Consider the following 22825-nt stretch of genomic DNA (forward strand, 5'->3'; position numbering starts at 1 on the left):
TGCTGGAACAGAAACCCACGAGCAGAAACTTATGCAGGAACCAGTGCCTGGCAGAAAACCTCAACTGCAATTGATGAATTGCTGGAGGCCCAGTATGGACAAGTCTGAGAGTTAAAACCTCCAGGGGACCCAGTCAAAGGGACCTCCAGAAGACTCTACCAGGTCCTCACCGTGATGATCAGATAAAAATCTCATGTTTCTTTTAGGGGAAGGAGGAAATCTCTTTAAAAAAAAGATTTTTATTAAAATAGGAAAGTAACCATTTGAAATATACCAGAGCATTCTGTTCTTAACAAAGTCTGCCTTGAAGAGAAACTATTTTACCAGAGCGTAACCTGCTCGGTTTTTAATCAGAGCCTATTCTACTTGGAGGAAGGGAAATACCCAACTCTATTTGACTCTAGCTTTCCACGTGGGGGAGCTTCCCAATTCCAGCTTCCCTTAGTCATCCTGTCATCCTGTTTCACATAAGAAGAGGGTGGGAGGGGATGTTACTGAGAAGCACTGGTATAGTTCACAGTCCAGAGGCTTTCTAAAAGTCCTATGGACTTTTTATCATAGGATGATAAAATATTTCCCATTCCCCTATACCTTACCATCACACCACTAAAGACCAATTTGTCAGCGTTCCTTTCACCTAGTATATCATGTCCTGATTTTAACAAAAATTAGAAGGCATTCTAAGACAAAAAACAGTTTGAAAAAACTGCACAAACATCAGAACCAGCGTCAGATATGGTAGGGATGCTGGAATTATCAGACTGGGGATTTAAAACAACTATGATTAATATGTTAAGGACTCTGATGAAAAAAGTAGCATGCAGGAATGGATGGATTATGTAAGCAGAAAGATATCCTAAGGAAGAATAAAAAAAATGCTGGAGATCAAAAACACTAACAGAAATGAAGAATGCCATTGATGGCCTCTTTAGTAAACTGGATGTTGCTGTGAAAAGAATCTCTGAGCTTGAGGATGTGACAATAGAAACTTCCAAAACTGAAAAGCAAAGAGAAAAAGGACTGAAAAAAACAAGAAAAAAGAAAAAAAACAAAAATAGAATATGCAAGAACTGCAGGATAACTACAAAAGGTGTGACATGTGTAATGGGAATACCAGAAGGAAAAGAAAGAAAGGAACAGAAGCAGTATTTGAAGCAAAAATGATTTTGAAGCAATAATGATGGAGAATTTCTGAAAATTAATGTCAAACATCAAACCATAGAACCAGGAAACTCAGATAACAACAGGATCAGTGAGATAAATACCCAAAAAATTACAATTAGGCAAATCGTATTCAAACTTCAGAAAAATAAAAGACAAAGAAAAAATATTGAAACCAGAGGGGAAAAACACTTTACCTATAGAGGAGCATAGATAAGAATTACATCCTTCTCCTTAGAAACCATACAAAAAAGAGAGTGGAGTATGATATTTAAAGTGTTGAGAGAAAAACTATCAACTTAGAATTCTGTACCCTGCAAAACTATCTTTAAAAAGTGAAGGAGAAATAAAGACTTTCTCAGACAAATAAAAATTGAGGGAATTTGTAGCTAGTAGATCTGCCTTGCAAGAAATGTTAAAAAGGAAGTTCTTCAGAGAGAAGGAAAGTGTGATATAATAGATCAGAAATTCAGATCTACAGAAAGATAGGAAGATCAATAACAAAGGAATAAGTGAAAGTAAAAGTTTTATTTTTCTTATTCTTAATTGGTCTAACAGATACTAGTTTGTTCAAACTAATAGTAACAATGTATTCAACTATGAATTCAACATGTTCTTATATATAAGCAAAATGGATGACAGAAATGATATAAGAGATGGGAGGGAAGAATTAGAAATATTTTGTTATTATAAGGTACTTATAGTACCCATGAAGCAATATAATGTTATTTGAAGTGGATGTGGATTAGTTGTAAATGTATAGTGTAAACTCTAGGATAAAAACGAAAAAAATAAAACAAAAATAGGAACAAAGAACAAGGGCAATAAATAGAAAATAGTAACGAATATGGTAGCTATTTGGTAGATATTAATTAAACTGTATCAGTAATCACTTTAAATGTCAATGATCTAAATACAACAACTAAAAGACAGGGATTGTCAAAATGGATCCAAAAACAAGACCTAACTCTATATCGTCTACAGGAAGCCCACTTTAAATATAAAGACACATAGATTAAAAGTAAATGGATGGGGGGAAAATACCAAAAGAAAAAATACCAAAAGAAAGCAGGAGCAGCTATATTCATTTCAGACAGAGCAGACTTGAGAACAAGGAGTTATCGGGGATAACTGAAAGAAGGACGTTATATAATGATAAAGGGGTCAATACTTCAAGATAACATAATAATCCTTAATGTTTGCCTAATAACAGAACATCAAACTACATGAGGCAAAAACTGGTAATACTGCAAGAACTAGATGAATCCACTATTACTGTTGCAGGCTTTAACAATCTCAGAAGTGGACAGATCCAGAAAATCATTAAGGATATAGGTGAACTCGATCGAATCATCAATCAACTGCATATAATTGATATCTTACTTTAATCAATAACAGCAGATTACACATTATTTTCAAGCTCACATGGAACATTCACCAAGATAAAGTACACTTTGGGCCATAAAACATACCTTAACAAATTTAAAAGAATAGAAATTATGCAATATCAGACCGCAGTGGAATTAAACTTGAAATCAATATCAAAAAGATAGCTGGAAAATCCTAAAATACATAGAAATTAGACAACACTCTTCTAAATAACACATGGGTCAAAGAAGAACTCTCAAGAGAAATTTTAAAAAATTCTGGGGATGGCCGGTGAGCTCAGTTGGTTAGAGCGTGGTGCTAATAACACCAAGATTGCCGGTTCAATCCCCGCATGGGCCACTGTGAGTTGCGCCCTCCTTAAAAAAAATGAAAAGAAATGTAAACTAAATGAAAATGAAAATACAACTTATCAAAATTTATGGAATAAGCAAAAGCAGTGCTTAGAGGGAAATTTATAGCATTGAATACACATATTAGAAAAGAAAAAAGATCTTAAATCAGTAACCTAAGCTTCCACCTTAGGAAACTAGAAAAAGAAGAGCAAATTAAATCCAAAGAGAACAGAAGAAAAGAAACAATAAAAATTAGAACAGAAATCAATAGAGAAAATCAACAAATTTAACTGGGTATCTTGTATTTTATTCGGCAACCTTACCCCTCAACCATGAGTTTATTTTGTATAGAGTTATATGTGTTCTTTACCTGTTGAATGGATAAACAAAGGGTACAGCCATACAAGAGAATAATACTAGCCAGTAACTAAAAAGGAATGAATTATCGATCTATGTGCAACAACATGGATGAATTTCATGTGAATTATGCTAAATGAAAAAGCCAGATTCAAAAGGTTACATACTGTATTTTGATTTATATGACATTCTAGAAAAGGCAAAACTGTAGGGACAGCAAGATTAGTGATTGCCATAACTATGCATTTGTTAAGACTCAGAACTCGACCCTATAGAGAATTTTACTGTATATACCTTATACCTAAAAAAAGAAAAAAATCTATGAAACAAACAATTCTCTGAAAACTCCTTGATTCTGAGTCCTTCTAAGCAGTAAACTGGAAATAAGGGTCTCACTAAATTTGTAGGATTTAGCATGAGGAAGAAGTGGTGGATATCTAATAGTTGAAGCTGGCTGTGAAATGGAGATAAGGGAAATATTATTCAAAGAAAAATTTATATATCTTGTCCCAAGCACTGTAGTCTTAAATTAGCAATGTTATTCCTCAAAATAACCTAAGTTATTAATTTAATCACTACAAAAAAATGGAAGGAAAAATGGGAGACAAAAAAAAACAAGTTTGCTTTCTGATTATAACCTGCAACTTATGAGGCATGCTTTGGCAACTTAATGGTTACATTTGGTTTGGTAATTTTTTTTCATGAATACTTGTGTGCATGGTATATTTTATATTGTATACATTATATAATAACATTTTTGCTATTATTTTGCTATCTTATAGAATTTTAAATGTCTTATTTCATGGCATCAGCCAAATAAAGAAAGTTGTGAGTTAACGCTACTTTCTTAGCTCAGGACTTGGATTTTACCAGAATAAATCAGACTGCTCCTGTAAACTCTTTCAGGTTACAAAAGTTCAATTGTCTAAATTCTTAGCTTAGAACATTAAATCATTCTCTGTCCTGAAAGACATAATGCTGACTCCAAAACTCTTCATTTCCGCTGGAATGATTTCTAGTGGTTTAAGTGAGAATCTGATTTAGCAGAATTCGGAAATATGGATCCTTGTCACCCACCTTACCTTTTCTCTCTAAGTCTCTTCAGTGTATCCTGGGAGATAAGCACTTGATTTACCTCAGACTGGGCCTAGATACGACAATTGCTTTTAAGTATGTTACTGAACCAGGAGGTGGGCAAAAAGCATTCATTATGGTCTTTCTGGTACTTCCAATAATAAACCCTTCAGGGTGAAATTCAAAGTGGACCTGTCTAGTGTTAGATTAGGTTTCATGGCATTATAACTGGTTTCTTTGTTTATTTTATTTTATATCAGTAGTGACATCTGCAGGCCTATGGAAACTAAATGACTAATACTTTTGGTAACTCCCTGGTGCTGTAAGAGAAAGTCAACTTAGGGAAACAAAGGTCTATGACCAAAAGCCCGACTACCATAGTGTTCTCCCAGTCCTTAACTTACTGTGATTGGATGGACGCAAGAGATTTTCTGAAAGTAGACTGAACATCTAACTGGAGCAGCATAGGAATAGCTGGGTACCCACCCAGCTGGGCCCAGCGTGAATTTATTGATGTCTTCTCTGTTATTGGGTAGCTTGAAGTGGACTGATCAGCATTCCAGATGGCTTCCATGTGGTCTTCCTGTCTAGAGAATCAGAGAGCACTAACTGGAAGCACCAAACTCTCTTGAGCTCCCTAGCCAATCAAAATATGTGCTTCTTATTCTCCCCTCTTCTCTTCACTGTAACCCTGTCCTATAATGCCCTCCCTCACACTGAGGGACATTAGCTGTGCCCACTTTGACTGAGAAATGGATTAAAACAGCAGAATTGGCTGAAATAGCTTTTTTTCCCTTCCCTGAAAGCTGCATTTCCATGATTTCACTTAGTAATCCATTTTAAAGCTACCTTCTTAGCTGCCTGGAGTATATGGACCATATCCAGGCTATTTTTTTTTCCCCAACAACAATTTCCCCCCCTTCCTTCCCAAAGCTCCTACCATCTCCTTTTTTTATTTTAAAAGTAATACTTCTAAGTTTCTTCATTGTGTATTAATTTGTTTCTTAGTAAGGAAGAATCAGCTTCATTTTTCTTTAAAGGAACTCGAAATTAGGTCTTAAATATTTAAGCAGAAATATATGTAAATAAGCTTCTTGTTAAATTAGCTAAGAAAATGAATACTCTCTTAGACTCTCCACTGTACCATATCATAATTGTGGGGAAGAGGAAGCTCTTGGGCAGAAACGAAACATTAGGTCCTACATATCATCCAAAAAACATTTACTGTCAGTCTTTTCTATGACATACCTAAATTTCTTGAGTATGTCAGATCTTCTGTCCTTTTCTAGTAGCTCTAGCAATGGCTGTTGAACAAATTTGGTGGGAGCGGGTATCTGTCTTTCGTTGATTATCAAAGGGATAGGTTGACTAAGATTCAATTTATGCATCTCTTGGAGCTAAAAATAAATAAACCAAAAAGGAAACAATGAAAAGAAAGGGCCAGAGTCTTTAAGAAGGCCTTCTTAGCTGGCCCTGGCTAAACTATGATTCTTCCCTTCTCATGGATTTGCAAATCCTCTTTGCCATCCTCTTTCTCCCTTCCTCCAGTCACTCCTTAACATCCACCCTACCTCCAACACACAATTTCAGAGGTGGCCGCTATGACATATATAAACTTTGGTCCTGCGTAAGCTCTAGCCCTCTCATCTCCTACCTGTGTGACTTTGAGCTAGTTGCTAGTTTTATCTGCACCTCTTTCTCCTCATTACTAAGATAAGGATAATAACACAAGGTTGTTATGAGAGTTGTATAAGATAATATATATGTAAGCACTTCATAAATTGTGAAGTACTATGCAAATGGAATGATAGCTAACATTTACTGAATACTTACTGAATGTCCGGTGTTTTCTATATATTAACTTATTTGGTATTTGCAACAACCTTATGAGAGAGATACTATTATTATCCAGTCTTCCATGTGGAGATCTGGAACTCAGAAAGTTTAAGTGGCTTGCCCAAGGCCTCTTAGCTAGTATGTAGTGAAGCTGCTTGGAACACACATGATGTGGTAGCAGAACCAACTTCTTGACCACCACCCTGACTCAGCGTAAGGTATTTATTCATTTCTACCCTCTTCTCCCTTTTGCTTTTTCCTCTCCCTTCTTTATGCCTTGATACCCACCTTTTCATCTAGATTATGGCTTCGCTGACCCCAGACCCTTTTTCATCTTCTGAAATGCACTGGATATTGTGAATCCTGCTAGACAGCTCGTGGCACTGTCAACGCATCTTGCTTTATTTCATTTACATTGGCCATATTTTTCAAACCAAAAACTGTCAGAAATATCCATTTTTTAATATTCAAAATGTAACTCTTCTGGAAAATTTAGAATATGTCTGATTTGAATCAGGCCATGATGAGAAGTCTCTGCACCTTCTAAAGTAGCAAATAAACTGGTCTTGTTAATTAAATTAATTAATTAATTTAGTGAAAGAAAGGACATATAGATAGAAAATGTTCCTAGAACTCCAAGAATGCTCCAGAACTCCATGCTAGAACATGTAATGGGAGCATGTAATCCCAGAGCAAAGAATTCTAATCTCAGCTTTATAACTTTTTGGAAGGTTACTATCACTCCCAAAAGCATACTGGTGGTTATCTCAGAGGGGGCTCTGGGATATAATGAGTGGGTTGTCAGAATTTAACAGGATCTCCTGTGCCTGGTGCTATGTAAGCAAGTTAAATAAATCCTTGTCTCCTTTCTTGTAAACTCATCAAAACTTGCTATCTGGATAGTTTTGAGAAGTAACAACCGTGAATCAGTTGGGGAGGAGTGACTTTAGGAGTTTTCATATTTAGAGGCTAGTAGATGCGGGGTGACTAGGAAGAAGTTGGACATTTTTGGAAGTCTCTCCTATTCTAATTTTTCCTCATCTAGAGAGTCCAGCCAATATTACTGTTGTCAATTTAGGAGTTTTACTGAATTCACGGTGTAGTGGGTTGCATGGTGAACCCCCCAGAAGATGTGGTCACCTGGAACCTGTGAATGTGACCGTATTTGGAAAAAAGGGTCTTTACAGATGTAATTAAGGATCTCAAGATGAGATCATCCTGCATTAATCAGGTGGGTCCTAAATCCATGACACATGGTTTTTTACGAGACAGAAGAGAAGACATGACACTGGGAGGAAGGCCACAGGAAGGACAGAGGCAAAGGTTGGAGTTATGCAGCTATAAATTAAAGAATGCCCAGGACTGTCTACCGCTACCAGAACTTAGGAGCGAGACATGGAATAAATTTTCTCCCTCAGAGCCTCCAGAAGGAACCAACCTCACTCAATTTCACCAACTGGCCTCCAGAACTATAAGAGCATACCTTTCAGTTGTTTTAAGCCATAAGTTTGTGGTAATTTGTTACAGTAGCCCTAGGAAACCAATATACATGGTATCTCCAGGTAAATATTATTTTCAAAGCTTACTACTTTCTTTTTCCTTATAACACACTGGGGAGAGGAAATAGGAAACAAGTTACCTGGCTGAATAAGAACATCATTTTCCTCAGGCACTGATTCCGTTTCTGCTCTAGAGACATCTGCTTCTTGGTCCAGACGGCCAGCACATTTTTCTGGTAGTCATCGATTCTGCTCAGCATTATATAGAGGTTCTGCATCTCATAACCTTTCCCACTGTTTCGGATGGCTTGTAATCGTTTGATTATGTTGTTTCTTGATAAAATTAACAAGAATTAGATTGATATAATTACTGACCTTAACTCAGCAAACTTGGCCTCAGTTACTTCAATCTTGGCCTCAATTACTTCAATCACATCCATCCTTAGGAGAGAGGGATGGGACAGAGTGGGAGGCTTGCTTAATGAGATCTTTTTATGTTTTTATTTTTATTGGGGAATATTGGGGAACAGCGTGTTTTTCCAGGACCCATCAGCTCCAAGTCAAGTCATTGTTTTCACTCTAGTGGAGGGCGCAGCTCTCTGGCCCATGTGGAAATTGAACCTGCGACCTTAGTGTTATGAGCACCGCGCTCTAACCAACTGAGCCAACCGGCCGCCCCGATGAGATCTAAGTCTAGTTCCCTACATGGCTAAACTTTCAAAATCTGTCAAATTTTCATTAACTCTTCCAAGAGTTTAATGTTATAATAGTGTTGTTTATTATCATAATACATTAAAATTTTAGTCTCGATATGTACAAGACACAGAAGGTACTTAATACAATTGTGAAAAAGACAGTGTCTTTGCCTTCCAAGCACTTACTAGCCAGAATAGGAGACTAGTAAATTAACCGTGTCAAAGAGAGAATGAAATAAATGCTACATAGAAATGTAAACATGCTGTCTGAGCAAACAGGAACACATAATTAATTCTAATAAAAGGAATAAAGAGAGCTTCATAGGAAGATGTTGAACAGGATCTTGAGGAAAAGTCATAAAATGAACTCTCTCTCTTTACTATAATGTATACCACCATGTTGTGGTCTCCTAAACTGATAGTGTTTCACCATCCCCCTGCTCCAGGAGAGGAAAAGGAATCTGAGCAAAGTTAAATAACTTTCTAAAGTCACATAATTAATAAATAGCAGATTTTGGAAGCAAACCCAAATCTTCTCTCTTTCCACAACACCAGTATTTCTCAAAGCATGGACCCTGATCACTTGGACGGAATCATTTGTGGGGAAGGGGCATTTATTGAACATACAGATTCCCAAGTGCTTTCCCAGACCATTTGAATCAAAATCTTGGTGGTAGGCTTCAGGATCTGTATTTTAAACAGAATCTCAGGTAAATCTTACTTGGGAAAAAGGGGATGAGAGGAATTCCAGGTTGGGAAAAAAGGGATGAGGAATTCCAAGTTAAGGGAATACTATAAACAAATGCAAGTCAATGAAAGTTACATTTTGGGAGTGGAGAGTAGTCTGGGACTTTTAGATCACAGATATGTGAAAGGATATAGTGGGGGAGGAGACTGGAATGGCTGGAGTATGAAAGTTCTTAAAAGGCATATGTAGGAGTTTGGATTTTTTTTGGGGGGGGGGTTAGGCAATGGAAACCCATTGAAGATATTTTTCTGAATATATGTACTTATATATATATGTCTATATATATATATATATATACACACATACTTACACATAGGGGGAATAACTCTTAGGTTTCTTGTGGGTTATAATTCATAGTTTAGAACCTACTATATGTATGGATCATTTAATACTTAAATGTATCAACTTTCTGAATTAATTTAGTGTATTTTTAATTAAACTATTTTTCCAATAGCCTTGGGGTTTTTTTCCATATCCTGTAGGTGATTTTTATTTTTATTTTTTTCACTCTTATAACCATCTTCATTACATGCATTTTTAATCACTTCTGTACATGCTTTACAAAATGCCTATTAACATCCATTCCCATAAATAACACTGTTCTCAATGAAGCAAGCGGGTAGCATTCTTATAACCAAACATCTTTTATACGATTCAAAAATAGTTAATATTATTATATTTTATGTTTTCTCTCCCATATAATGTTAGAATCTTCTTGACTTAGCCATCCTTGTTATGGAATCTTTAATCTATTAATATTTTATTCCTTATTATACCTGTTGGTGATTTGATTATTATAACATTAACTATGAAAGAAGAGCTTTCTGACAAAAATGAATTGATCCTCGATGGGATTAAAGTTATAGTTGTATAAGTTAAATATTGTTACAAAATGTTCATCTATATATTTCAATTTTTAAATGATTTTACTGAAACAGGTCAGATCATGTCACTTAGGTCTTCAAAATCTTCAATAACTCTAAACAAACTAATTGCCATAAAAAATTGAGAAAGTGGTCAAAGAACTCTCCCCCAAAAGTACCAAGCCTATGTAATATCACAGGTGATATCTGCCAAACCTTAAAAAAATAGCTAATTTACTATTAAACTATTCCTGAGCATAGAAAAGGATAAGATTCCACATTTTTTAATAATATAAGCTTAAAATTATACCAAAATTTGACAAAGATAGCACCAAAAGAAGGAAACCACCAATCGAACTTACTAATTAATATCAATGCAAAAAAATCCTAAATAAAATATTAGCAAACAAATTCCATAACACATTTAAAGAAGGATATACCAAGGACAAATAGGATTTATTCCAGGAATGCAATGATGGCTTAATATAATTGGTCATTAATAGATCTGAGGAGAAATCATATTTTATTTACTACATATGCAAATGGCGTGCTGAAATCACATTTAACAAATTTAACAAAATTCAACATCCATTCTTGATTTTGAAAAAAACATAATGAAATTAGGAGCAAATAGGTTCTTTAATATGATAAATATGTACTTTAACCCAAAAGTCAGCATTTTTCTTACTGACAAATACTAGAAAGATAGTCACTATACCTTTTTAACCAATTGTACTTGATTTTTAATAATTAGCAATAAGAAGGACTTACATTTTGGCAACCTGAGTTACACAGAAAATAACAAAAGAAAAGAAATTGACTAAGTTTAAAGACATTTTGCAACTTTTTCAGAAAGGAGACTTTAAACATAAGTGATCCTTTTAAAGATTCTTGTATATGAACTTTTGTTAGACAAAAATAACATGGGGCATGGGAAAGGTACTCACAGCTGTTATTCAGGGCAGTCAAATAGGTAAAGATGGCCTTGTAGCCATAACACCAATATTTTTTTAACACAGTCCTAGAGGTATTAATCAATTCAGGTAGTCAAGAGACAGAAATTTGATGTTTTAAAACTGGAAAATCTATAATAGATCTAAAAAAACATTATTTCCAGGTTATATGATTATATACCTGGAAAAATCAAGAATATTAATTGAAAAACTTTCACATGCTTGAGTAAGATGGTTGTATACAAAATTGATACAGAGAAATCTGGCCTTCATTTATACAAATAACAAGTTAGAAGACATCATAGAAGAAGAGAGTCCATTTACAATGGTAACAACAAAAATAAAAACTAGCAGGATATACATTTATGGAAGAATATGCAAGAGCTAAATGAAAACTGAAACGCTCCTGAAGAAACACACACACACACACAAACACACACACACACACACACACACACACACACACACAGCTTGAACAAAAAGAAAAGTGTACCATATTCTTGGATAGGAAGACTGTAGCAGTGAAAATAAGCTACATTTTGCTGTTTTAACAAATAACCCCCAAATCTCAGTGGCTAAAAATAAAATTTTACTTGTTCATACTACAAATCCATTAGGGCTCAGCAGGGAGAGCTTCATTGTATACTCTCAGGAACATGGCTAACAGAATAGCTATCAGCGTGAACATTGAAAGTTATCATGCCCGAGGAAAAGGAGACTCTGGAGGGTCTCAAACCGACAATGACAGGCTCAGCATAGAAATGACACACATAAATTGTGCTCACATATCATTGACAAACACTGGCGAATAGTACTAATGAATACCACAAAGACTCAGCATCATAAAAATTAAACTACAATAAATAACATGGAATAGAAGTGACTCATCTATATGCAATCAGTAAAAAATAATAGAACGTCCAAATATGGGCCTAATTGGTACAAGAATTTATGATGAAGGTACATTCAAGTCAGTAGGGGAAAAGGTAGATTTTTTTGTAAGAAGCCATGGGGCAACTGGGTAGCCATGTGGAAAAAAAAAAGCCAGATCCGTATCTCACAACAGAAAGTTGTGAATCAAAGACTTAAATGTAAAACAAACAAACAAACAAAAAACTAATAACCAACCATAAGAGTACTAAAAGAAACTTAGAAAGGATTTGTTTTATATTTCTCACAGTGGAAAGGGGCTTTTCTAAATAAATACAAAGCATTAAAATATATTGATGTAAACACATAAAATCAAAATTTTCTACAAAGCAAAAACCACCAAAAGCATAGACAAAACACAAACGGGGAGGGGGGGGAATTTTGGCAGTTTATATCACAGATAAGGGGCTAATTTTCCAAATATTTGAATAGGTCCCCCAAATCAATTTTAAAAAGCATCTTGACAACCCAATTGAAAAATGGGCAAAGTATTTTAATAGAGTCTTCACAGAAAATGAAATACAGATGGCTTTATGTCTATGAAAAGATGTTTAACCTCACCCATAGTAAAAATAATGATAATTAAAACAGTGAAATGCCATGTTTCATCTACTGTATTGGCTGGTAATAGTTCATGTTAGTCTTGATGTGGGGAAATACTCTTTTATAAAACACTGATTAATATGTAAATTGTCACAACCTCTTTGGAAATTTGACAAAAATATATCACAATTACAAAAAACTTACGCTTTGATCCAGAAATTCTATTTCTAGAAATAGACATACATATATGAGGTCTGAGAATTATGTTCACAAACTTGTTGCAAAGATGTTGCTAACTTTTTTTGATATTAGAGGGATTATTCATTATGAATTTGTACCAACTGGACAAACACTTAACCAAGTTTACTATTTGGAAGTGCTGTGTGAAAAGGCTGCGTGAAAAAGTTAGATGAAAACGACCTGAAATTTTCGCCAATAATTCATGGCTCTTGCATCATGACAATGCACCAGCTCACATGGCACTGTCTATGAGGGAGTTTTTAGCCAGGAGACAAATAACTGTATTGGAACACCCTCCCTACTCACCTGATCTGGCCCCCAATGACTTCTTTTTTTACCTGGAGATAAAGGAAATATTGAAAGGAAGACATTTTGATGAATTCAGAACATCAAGGGTAATACGACCACAGCTCTGACGGCCATTCCAGAAAAAGAGTGGACTAGGCGCTGGCATCGGTGCATAGCTTCCCAAGGGGAGCACTTCCAAGGTGACCAGAGTAATATTCAGCAGTGAGGTATGTAGCACTTTTTCTAGGATGAGTTCTCGAATTTGATTGACCTCATATGCATGTATGTATACAAGATTGTGCATAGAGTATATTTTTATAATGCAAAATATTTAAAACAACATAAATATCCATCAGAGGTTAAGTAAATTCTGGTAAATCCAGACTTTGAATACTATGGAGCTATAAAATGAATGAATAGGCTTTTTATGTACTAATACCCAAGTTAGCTAATACCTAATATCTAAGTTATGAAAATCAAACGTCAGAACTTTAAAATATGTAAAAAGGGGGATTAAGTAGAATATGTACTTTTCTACATATGCAGAGAATTTTTCTGGATGGACATACATTAGTAACCCTGGGGGAGGGACCTAATGGCCAGTGATAGGAGTATTGGGGAGACTTTTCACTGAACCATTTCTATTTTTTAAATATCATACCAGGTGAATGTACTCCTTTTTTTTTTTTTTAATTTAAGTATAACAAAGGAAAAAGACATAAGAGAACTGGAGAATGACCAAGTACATGCTATTTAAGATTCTCAAGTGGATAAAAGTATTAAAGTGTAAAAACATTTAAAAGACTAGGAATACTCAGTCTGGAAAGAGAAGACTAAAGACAGGTATAGAGTAAAACATTTTCCAACAAATCTCAGATTACTTAAGCTTTGAAATTAATTATCTTGGGTAAGTCTTTCTTTTGCACCTTGTTCTAGTCCTTAGTTTTCAAATGAACTCTGTCCTCAAAAATATAAATTTAATGAGAACAGGGTAGTTTGGTTTATTCACTGCTGTATCTCTAGCACCTAGAACAATACTTGGCACATAGTAGGCATTCGGTAAGTATCTGTTGAATAAATAACATATAGTTGTCCCTATAACTAATGACAACCTCTTCTATTAGAGGTTTTAGTTTGGCTTCTTGTAACTTAAGGTTTAAAAATTTCACCAAAATAACAGGTTGATAACCTCCAACACAAATGCTAGGATAGCAGGCCAATTGTCACTTTTCCTGACCTATTTCTTTTTCTTTTCTTTTTTTCATTGTTAATGTACATTTTTTGTAATTAAATTTATTGGGGCAACAATGGTTAGTAAAATTACATAGGTTTCAAGTATACAGTTCTCCCTGACCTATTTCTGATACTTGCAGTTTTAAAGCTCAGGACCAGGACCTGTTTCCTCCAGGTCACTCCAGAAGCAAAGTTGCCATTGCAACACCTTGTGCATAACCTGCCATCTCCCATTTTAAGAATCATTGTATCTTCTGGTGAATCCATGATGTAAGAAATTCAGAATAACTGGAAGCACCTCTAAACTTTTGAAGCTGATGTTTTGGAGATCAGCCACGATCTACAAAATTTATTTCAGAATATTTGCTAGAGATATAAATGCATGAAATGGATCATGTTATATGACACTTCTTATTCCTAAAGAATCTCCTTTTGCTGTCTTAACCGGGCTTCCATCCCATAGCCCTTCCATAAGAGAACCTTTAGAACATCTGATCTGACAAATATGTATAGACTTACAGGGCAATGAGGGAGGGTATGTAAAATCAGGACTAAATCAGAAATCTGGACATGTAATAGTGACATCTACCTTGCACGCTGGATCAGCCTATAGGCAATGTATTTGCGGAATAGGTATCCCAGCCGAACTGTGTTCGTATGAAGGGTCTCAATTATGAGATCCCTAGCTGTTGTATGTAGTTCTGAAAGAAGTCCAGAAGTTTCTGTGGCCTGATGTAAGAGTATCAGGTTCTTTCTCTGAGCCCCCACATCAACAAAATACCTCTGCTCTTTGAGCTCTTGGGGAGAGGAAGGAGAGGGTACCATTATCGTGGATTTCTTGGTACCTGAAACTGAAGTCAGTATGCACGGCTTGTTTATAGGGGGGAATCGGGATTTCTGGTCCCATAGTGAAGGTGCGGTCTGTGATGTTTGGGGTAGTTGAGTAATAAGAGCAGGCGGCAATGTCATAGGCTTCATGAGAGTGGGAAGAGTCCCTTTATCAATGTAGGGGGTTTGTGATACTGGTGTCCTATAATTGGCGAGATAGGACTCAAATGTTCTAAATTGTTCCATGGCAAAAGGATCGGAGAGTATCTGGGTTTCTTCAGGAGTGTCAGAGACCTCTGATATTTGGAACTTCTTAGTGGTAAAAGGGGCTTGAGGTACCTTGAAGCTTGGAGCACTGGGATGGACCGATGTTGATTGCAATTTCAGAGAAGAAATAGTTTCCAATCTTTTCTTACTTTTTTTAGAAACAGCAGAGGACAAATCCTTCTGGGGCTGTCCAGGAGTTGAGGGAGCCCATAGTGTTGGGGGATGCCCAGGGGTGAAAGAGATCTGTAGTGGGGAAGCTTGCCCAGGAAGAGTCCATGGTGCCAGATGCTGCCCAAGGGTAGAAAGGGCTTGTAGATAGGGAGATTGCTCGCAGGTAGCAGAGGGCTGAAATGCCTGGGGCTGCTCAGAGGGGATTAAGGGTCCAGATTCCATGAGCTCCCCGGGGATGGAAGAAGCCCCAGGAATGAAGGGCTTCCCAGGAGAGAGAGGATCACAGACAGTGGAAATCTGAGAGGTGGTGGGTGGGACTCCAGCTATAAGGAGCTGCCTGGGGGCAAGAGGGTCCTTTGCTATCAGACAAGACTGGGGAGACAGAGAGTCCCTAGATGTGAGGAATTGCCTAGAGCTATGAAGGAAATCCATTGCAAGGGGCTGCCCTGGAGTGGGAGGGGCCCCGGATATGGAGAGCTTCCCAGGCAGGGTGGGAGGGACCTCTGGTGCTAGCAACTGCACAGAGGTGAATTGACTCTTAGAGACCAGGGTCTGTCTAGAGGAAGGAAAAGTCTGCGGTGCTGGGAGCTTCCTAGGGTCAGAAGGAGTCCCTATTCCTAGGGATTTCCCAGGGACAAAGAGGGCTTGGGTAAGAGGAGACCTTGGTATCTGCAAAGGAGTAGAAGAGACCTCAAACATGGAGGACTTCTCAGCAGTACGAACAGACAATGCCAGGGGTCGCCTAGTTCTGGATGTCATGGGTTGCCCAGGGGGAAGAGAAGCCTTTGATTCTTGAGATGGTCTAAGAGTGGAAGGAGCGAATATGAGGGACTGCTTAGTAATGTGAGGAACCCTTGGTTTGATGGATTTATCGGTAATAGAAGAGATCCCAACTTCCAGGGTATGTCCTGAAGAGGGATCAGCCCCGAGTGGTGAGGGCTGCTCATTAGTGAGAAGAGCTCTTGATTTTAGGTCCTGCTCAGACATGCGAGTAACACCCATGGGCTGGGCCTGTCCTGGGGTAAAGGGGGCTCCCAAAGGTTGGACTTGCTCAGGGGTAATGGGAGAGCCTAAGACATGCACTGAGGTGAGAGGGGCCCCCAAAGCCTGGGTCTGTTCAGGCGTAAGAGTGACGGCTGACATCCAGGCATTTGGGGGGGCAATAGGGACTCCCCATGCTTGGTTCTGCTTAAGAGTAAGAACGTTTGATACTTCTTGAACTATTTCTGGAGTGATAGAGACCCCCAGTTTCCAGGCCTGTTTTTCTGTGAGAGAGGTCTCTAATGCCTGAGCCTGGTCAAGGGTAAGAGGGACCCCTAATGCTTGTTCCTGCTCAGGGGTGAGGGTGGTACCCACTGCTTGGGTTTGTTCAGGGATACATGTGATACCCAAAGTCTGCACTTTCTCAGGAGTATGAGTCAACTCCAGTGCCTGTGCCTGTTCTGGAAGAAGGTCCTGCAATGCCTGGGTCTGCTGTGGTGTGACAGCGACTCCCAATGCCTCGTCCTGTCCTGGAGTTATAAGGACAACAGATTTCTGGGCCTGTTGAGTGGTTACAGGGATCTGCATTGCCCACGTCTGTTCAGAAGTGACCGATGCCTTCAGTGTCTGGTCCTGGCTAGAGGTAATGAGGCCTCTCAGTGTCCAGTCTTGTTCAGGAGAGAGAGGAGACCTCAATGCTTGGACTTGCTCACGTGTGAGTATGACTCCCAGATGCTGCAATTTTTCAGGAGTGAGAGAGACCACCAGTGCCTTGAACTGCTCAGCAGTAAGAGTGATGCCCTGTGCCTGTGCCTGCTGAGGGGTGACAGTGACCCCAAGCGCCTGGGCCTGCTGAGGGGTGACAGTGACCCCAAGCTCCTGGGCCTGCTGAGGGGTGACAGTGACCCCAAGTGCCTGGGTCCGCTCAGGGGTGACGGTGACTCCAAGTGGTTGGGCCTGTTGAGGAGTGAGAATGATCCTCTGGGCCTGGGCCTGCTGAGGGGTGACAGTGATTCCCAGTCTCTGGGCCTGCTCAGGGGTGACAGCGATGGACTTTGTGGGAGACCGTCCAGAAATAGGATAGGGCCCAGGTGAGGGAGCCTGTGCGGGGGTGGGAAGAATGACTGGTATGGGGTGCTCTTCTTCAGCAAGACTCTCTAATGTCTGAAGATTCCCGTGGGACTCTTGTGGTTTGTATAACTGGAATGCATCTTTCCATCTCTTCTTCCTCCTAGGAGACAGTGGCACTGAGGTGTGGCTGAATATCTCTTTTAGTGCTTCTGAGTTTTCCTCCTCCATCTTTATTGGATACCTTCCTTTTTTCTGCAACTGCCTTTTATGGTCTTCTACCTTTCTCCTTGGCTTCTGCTTCTCCTCCTCTCTCTCCCAACTGCTTTCCAGCTGTAGATGTTTCACTTCCTTCTGAACCTGTCTCATCTGCTGTCCCTTCTTCTCCAAGGGCACCCCTTGCGTTTTCACTGTTTGCTCCCATGCTTCCAGCTGCTGTTGCTTTTGCTTTTGCCGCTCTTCTTCCTCCTCTTCCATTTGATTTTGCCGCTCATCTTGCTCACTCTGCTTTTCTATCCTCTGTTTTTGCTGTTCCTCCCACACCTCTTCCTCCTGCCACCGATTCTTCTGTTGCTTTTTCTCTCCTTCCTCTATCTGGAACCATGCTTTCTCCTCCTTCAAATTCTTTTTTATCATATTATGGCTCTTCTCCCAGAGATTCCTTTTTTCTTCCAACTGGTCTTTAAGATTTATATAAAAATTGTTTTCTTGACCCTTTTGCAGATATTCCTCCTGTCTTTGTTTTTCCTTTTCCTTGTGGTGTATCCCTGCTATTGAGACTACTGGAGCATCTCTTTCACTTTCTATTTCAGTCAAAATCATTTCTATTAAACTGTGAACTACTGGGTCCACGCTCTCATCTGAGAGTAAGGTGCTAATTTTAGAATTTGCACTAATTGGCTTCTGAATATGCAATCCTGGCATATATGAGACTACCTGTTTTTGTTTCATAGGTTTCTTCTCTCCAACTTGTCCTGCATATTTTATATCTTTGTATTGTCTCAAGATTTTTATCACCGTTTTAGCCACACTTTGGAAATATTCCTCTATTTTTGCCTTTATGATTTCTAATTTTTCTACTTCTGCTTTATGAAGTAATAACTCCTTTTCTGGCACAGTTTTTTCATCCAAAGGCTTTTCTATGTGATCAGTTTTCTCTTTCAGGAAAGCCATTATGGCTTTCTGAAATTTTTCCAGGTTATTCTGTTCACTTTTGCCATGTGAACTTCCTAGACCTCTGGTAGATTCTGAAGTCCCTTCAGTTATTCTAGATTGTGATTTAACAAGTTCATGAGACTTGAACTTCTTGGTGATGACTGATGTGTCCTTCTCTCCTGTTTTTCCTTCTTTGCTTTTGGTAGTTTCTGGAGAGATTTGATATTTCTTTCCTTTTGTTTTCATTTTCGCAGAGGGATGATCCCGTTCAGTCAACCTGAATGGCTCTGTGGTGCTGATCTCACTTTTGCTCTCATCTATTGACTCAGGGGTGGGCTCCTCTTTATTCTCTGAAGAAACTTGGCTTTTCCCAAGTAAATATTCAGGTTTGAGCTTCCTGACTCGTTCCCATGAACTACTAGTTCCACTTTTGCCACCTGGGCTCTTTATGTTAGTAGAAGGGAAATCAGCAGGGACGTGTTGATCTTTTGATTCAGTGGATGACCTTGATTTGGCTTCAGAAAAGGATGTTATTTCTTTACTCTTCTTTTCCAGTGCTTGTAGCTCAAACTGGTAATCAACTTTGGGTTCTGAGACCATCTTTTTACCTTTATCTTCACTCAGATTTGATAAAGAGGTATCCGGCAGAGATGTGCTTCTTATACGCCCTCTTTTTGGTGGTTGATACTCATCAGTCCCGTCTTTCTGATAGACAACATGTTTCTTTAGTAATACCTTATCTTCAGTGATATTTTTAGGTGTTTTCTGGTTTTGCTCAGGTAAAGGGGATTGCTGTCCAATTAAATCTGGAGTCATTTTAACTTGGGCTGTATATAACATAGCTGAGTCCCACTTGATTCCTGAGGCTCTGATACCTTTTCTGGGGGCCTCATTTATAATATTTTCAAATTGTTTAGCCAAAATACTGTCTATACTCTCTTCTTTATCAGCTTTGCTAATGGCCCTGGGTGATTGTGGAGAAAGCTCAGATAATATTTTCAAGGTTGATGTGGGTGACACTGTAGCTACTTTGGATCGAATAAGTTGGTCACATTTTTCTTCTGCATCTTGAAGTTTCTGCTGAAGCATTACATTATTTTCACTGAGATCTTTTATTATCTTCTGGGAGAGCTCTTTTTCTCTTTCATTGGTCTCATTTATATACACACTGGCACTTTGGAAGTTAATAAGTTTTACTTCATCATTTAGTGCACTCAGTGCTTTAGAAAGGTTTACTATTGTTGATGATATGTATTTAATAGCACTGTTTTCCAATTTAGTGAACATTGCAGTATCTATGAGTTCCTGTAGCATACCTTGGATTTCTGCAACCTTTATATTTCTTGCGATGTCGTCACTAATCATCTGATCTGGTCTTAAAGCATGGGCTGTTGCAGGTCGCTTTATAACTCTTTCTTTCCAAGATTTCCACAGAGTTCTAGATGCTAGAAGGAAAAAACATAAAACATAAAATGATGAGATTGCATATCTTCTTTTGTATTGTGCTCTATGTTTAAGCCTAATGTAGTTAGCTTAAATTAACAGATAGCTATAGGATAAAGATTCGTGAGGAAACTTTGGTTCTAAAATAAAAGAACAACTATTTTTCCAAATCACCTAGAACTTCTGCTTACAGAGTTTAGGAGAAGAACTCAGCTGTGACCTCAACTTACCTTCTGTTACAAGTTTGGGATTAGACATAATGGAAGCCAAAACTTACCTTGGGCTTCGATTATGCTTGGTGCTTTCCATTTTATATTTCGGGTTCCTATCATTTTTCCTCCCTTTTCTGAGTCAACGTTAACCTTGGTTCTTTCAAAAGGGTTACACAAGGACAAAAGTCAAATATTCGAAACGATTTCCAGAATGGCTGAATGAGAAACTCAACAAATTTCCCCCACCCCAAAAAGCAGTCATAAAACCAGACAAAACTGCCCAAAACAACCATTTTAGGACTTTGGAAATTGACCAAAGGCACACAACAAATTGAGAAGCACTTATTCAAAAAAAATTACTGAACCTCAGTAACAACAGTAGAAGTCTGTGATGTTTTAGCTTAGAGCTGCTCCCATCTCCAGCTACCCAGTTCCATGGCCTGTTAATTCTACCAGAGTGAGGCAGGATGTGAGGATTGACAGCTCTACTTCCTGAGGGGGTTTATTTCATGTGGAGCAAAGCATGGAAAAACTCATACCTAGGGACATTGTTTAAAACAGTGCTTTCTTAATCCATGCATAGATCCATTAGCAAAGAAGCCTTATTGGATCGATCTGGATTAATAAATGATTGGGCAATCATTGACTTACCACTAAGCTCTGCTGACCCAAAGATGACCCCTAGGAATTTAGGCTTAAAGATAAAAACAAAAAGAAAAAAAAAAACTGAGTAGAGATAGCAGTGACTGTATGCTGTGGGAGAGACAGACTTCATCAAATTAGTCCAGGAAAGTCACTAAAAACCAAACAATAAAAAAAATAAAAACAAACACTGGAGGTTGTGGGGAGAATCAGAATCCAGAGTTACTACAATATGTTATTTAAAATGTCCAGTTTTCAACATAAAAGAGGCATGAAAAGAAATAAGAAAGTGTAACCATACACAGGGGGGAAAAATAGTCAATAGAAATTTTCTCAGGGGTCAGTGAGGAGGGGGCAGATGTTGGACCTATCAGAAAAAAGACTTTAAAAGAAGCAATTATAAATATATTCAAAGAACTAAAGGAAACCATATTTTAAAATAAAAGTAAAGTGTGATGATAATTGCTCATCAATTACAGCATATCAATAAAGAGATGGAAATTAGAAAAACCAAGTGGGAAAAATGAAGCTGAATAGTACAATAACTAAAATGAAAAATTAGCCAGAAGGGCTCAACAGCAAATTTGAGCTGACAAAAGAAAATAACCAGCAAACCTGATGCTAGATTAGTTGAAATTGTCTAATTTGAATAACAGGAGAAACCATAAAGGAAAACGAACAAAGCCTCAGAGACTTGTGGGACACCATTAAACATACCAATGTACAAATACTAGAAGTCCCAGAAGAAGAAGAGAGAGAGGTATTAAAAATACTTGAAGAAATAATGGCCAAATCATCCCAGATTTGATGAAAAACATTAATCTACACATTCAAGATGCTCAGTGAATTCTAAGTAGGATAAACACAAAATAATCCATACCTAGCCACAACATAGATCATTGAAAGCCAGACAAGAGAGAATCTTTAAAGCTAAAAGAGGAAAATGACTTATCACAATCAAAGGAGACTCATCAAGTACAGGAGAAACAATAAATTTAACAGCTCACTTCTTATCAGAAACAATGGAGGCCAGAAGACAGTGGGATGGCATTCAAAGTGCTGAAAGAATTATACTGCTAACCAAGAATTCTATATCCAGCAAAAATGTCTTTCAAACAATGAAGGTAAGACATCCATTCCACGAAATAACACTGTTCCCAAAGTAGCATGAATATACAGCTCTTATAACCATTTTTACTACATATGTTTTTAAACACTTCTCTAAATACATTACAGAATGTCTATTAACACCCATTACCTGAAATAACACTCTTCTCAAAGTAGTACACATGTACAAATCTTATTTTAAAATAAAGGTAAGAAATAAGATATACAGATAGCAAGTAAGCATATGAAAAGATGCTCAGTATCATCTGTCATTAGAGAATTCCAAATTACAACAATGAGACACTTACACACCTATTAAAATAACTGCAATCCAAAAAACCAATAATACCAAATGCTGACATATGGGGCAACAGGAACTCTTGCTTATTACAAGTAGGAATGAAAAATGGTACAGCTAGTTGGGAAGACAGTTTAGCAGTTGCTTACAAAGTTACTTTTGAAGTAATGTAGTCTTCTGTGATCCAGCATTCATGCTTGTAGGTATAATATTTACCCACTTAATTTGAAAACTTACACACATACACACAACTCGCATGATAATATTTACAAGTTTTATTCTTTTTTTATTAGTTTCAGATATACAAAACAACATAATAATTAGACATTTACACCCCTCACAAAGTGATAACCCCCCCAATCTACTATAACAGCTTTATTCTTAAACATCAAAATCTACAAATAACAAAGATATTCTTCAATAGGTAGATGAACAAACTGTGGTACAGCTGTACAATGAAATATTATTCAGCAATAAAAAGAAATGTCACTAAGCCACAGAAAGATTTGGAG

At 37.6% G+C, this 22825-nt stretch overlaps 1 protein-coding gene across 1 annotated transcript in view; it reads right to left on the minus strand.

The window, feature by feature from the left end:
* FAM186A (family with sequence similarity 186 member A) overlaps positions 1-22825 on the minus strand; it is a 50401-nt gene that overhangs the window by 856 nt on the left and 26720 nt on the right. The window contains exons 5-9 of the mRNA XM_033117671.1: positions 15853-20056; positions 14731-15744; positions 7789-7981; positions 5562-5710; positions 4718-4900 (exon numbers count right to left, since the gene is read on the minus strand). Of these exons, the coding sequence (XP_032973562.1) occupies positions 4718-4900; positions 5562-5710; positions 7789-7981; positions 14731-15744; positions 15853-20056 (5743 nt within the window). The remainder of the gene's footprint in view (positions 1-4717; positions 4901-5561; positions 5711-7788; positions 7982-14730; positions 15745-15852; positions 20057-22825) is intronic.

Source organism: Rhinolophus ferrumequinum, chromosome 10 (genome assembly GCF_004115265.2).
Source record: "Rhinolophus ferrumequinum isolate MPI-CBG mRhiFer1 chromosome 10, mRhiFer1_v1.p, whole genome shotgun sequence".
NCBI classification, from domain to species: domain Eukaryota; kingdom Metazoa; phylum Chordata; class Mammalia; order Chiroptera; family Rhinolophidae; genus Rhinolophus; species Rhinolophus ferrumequinum.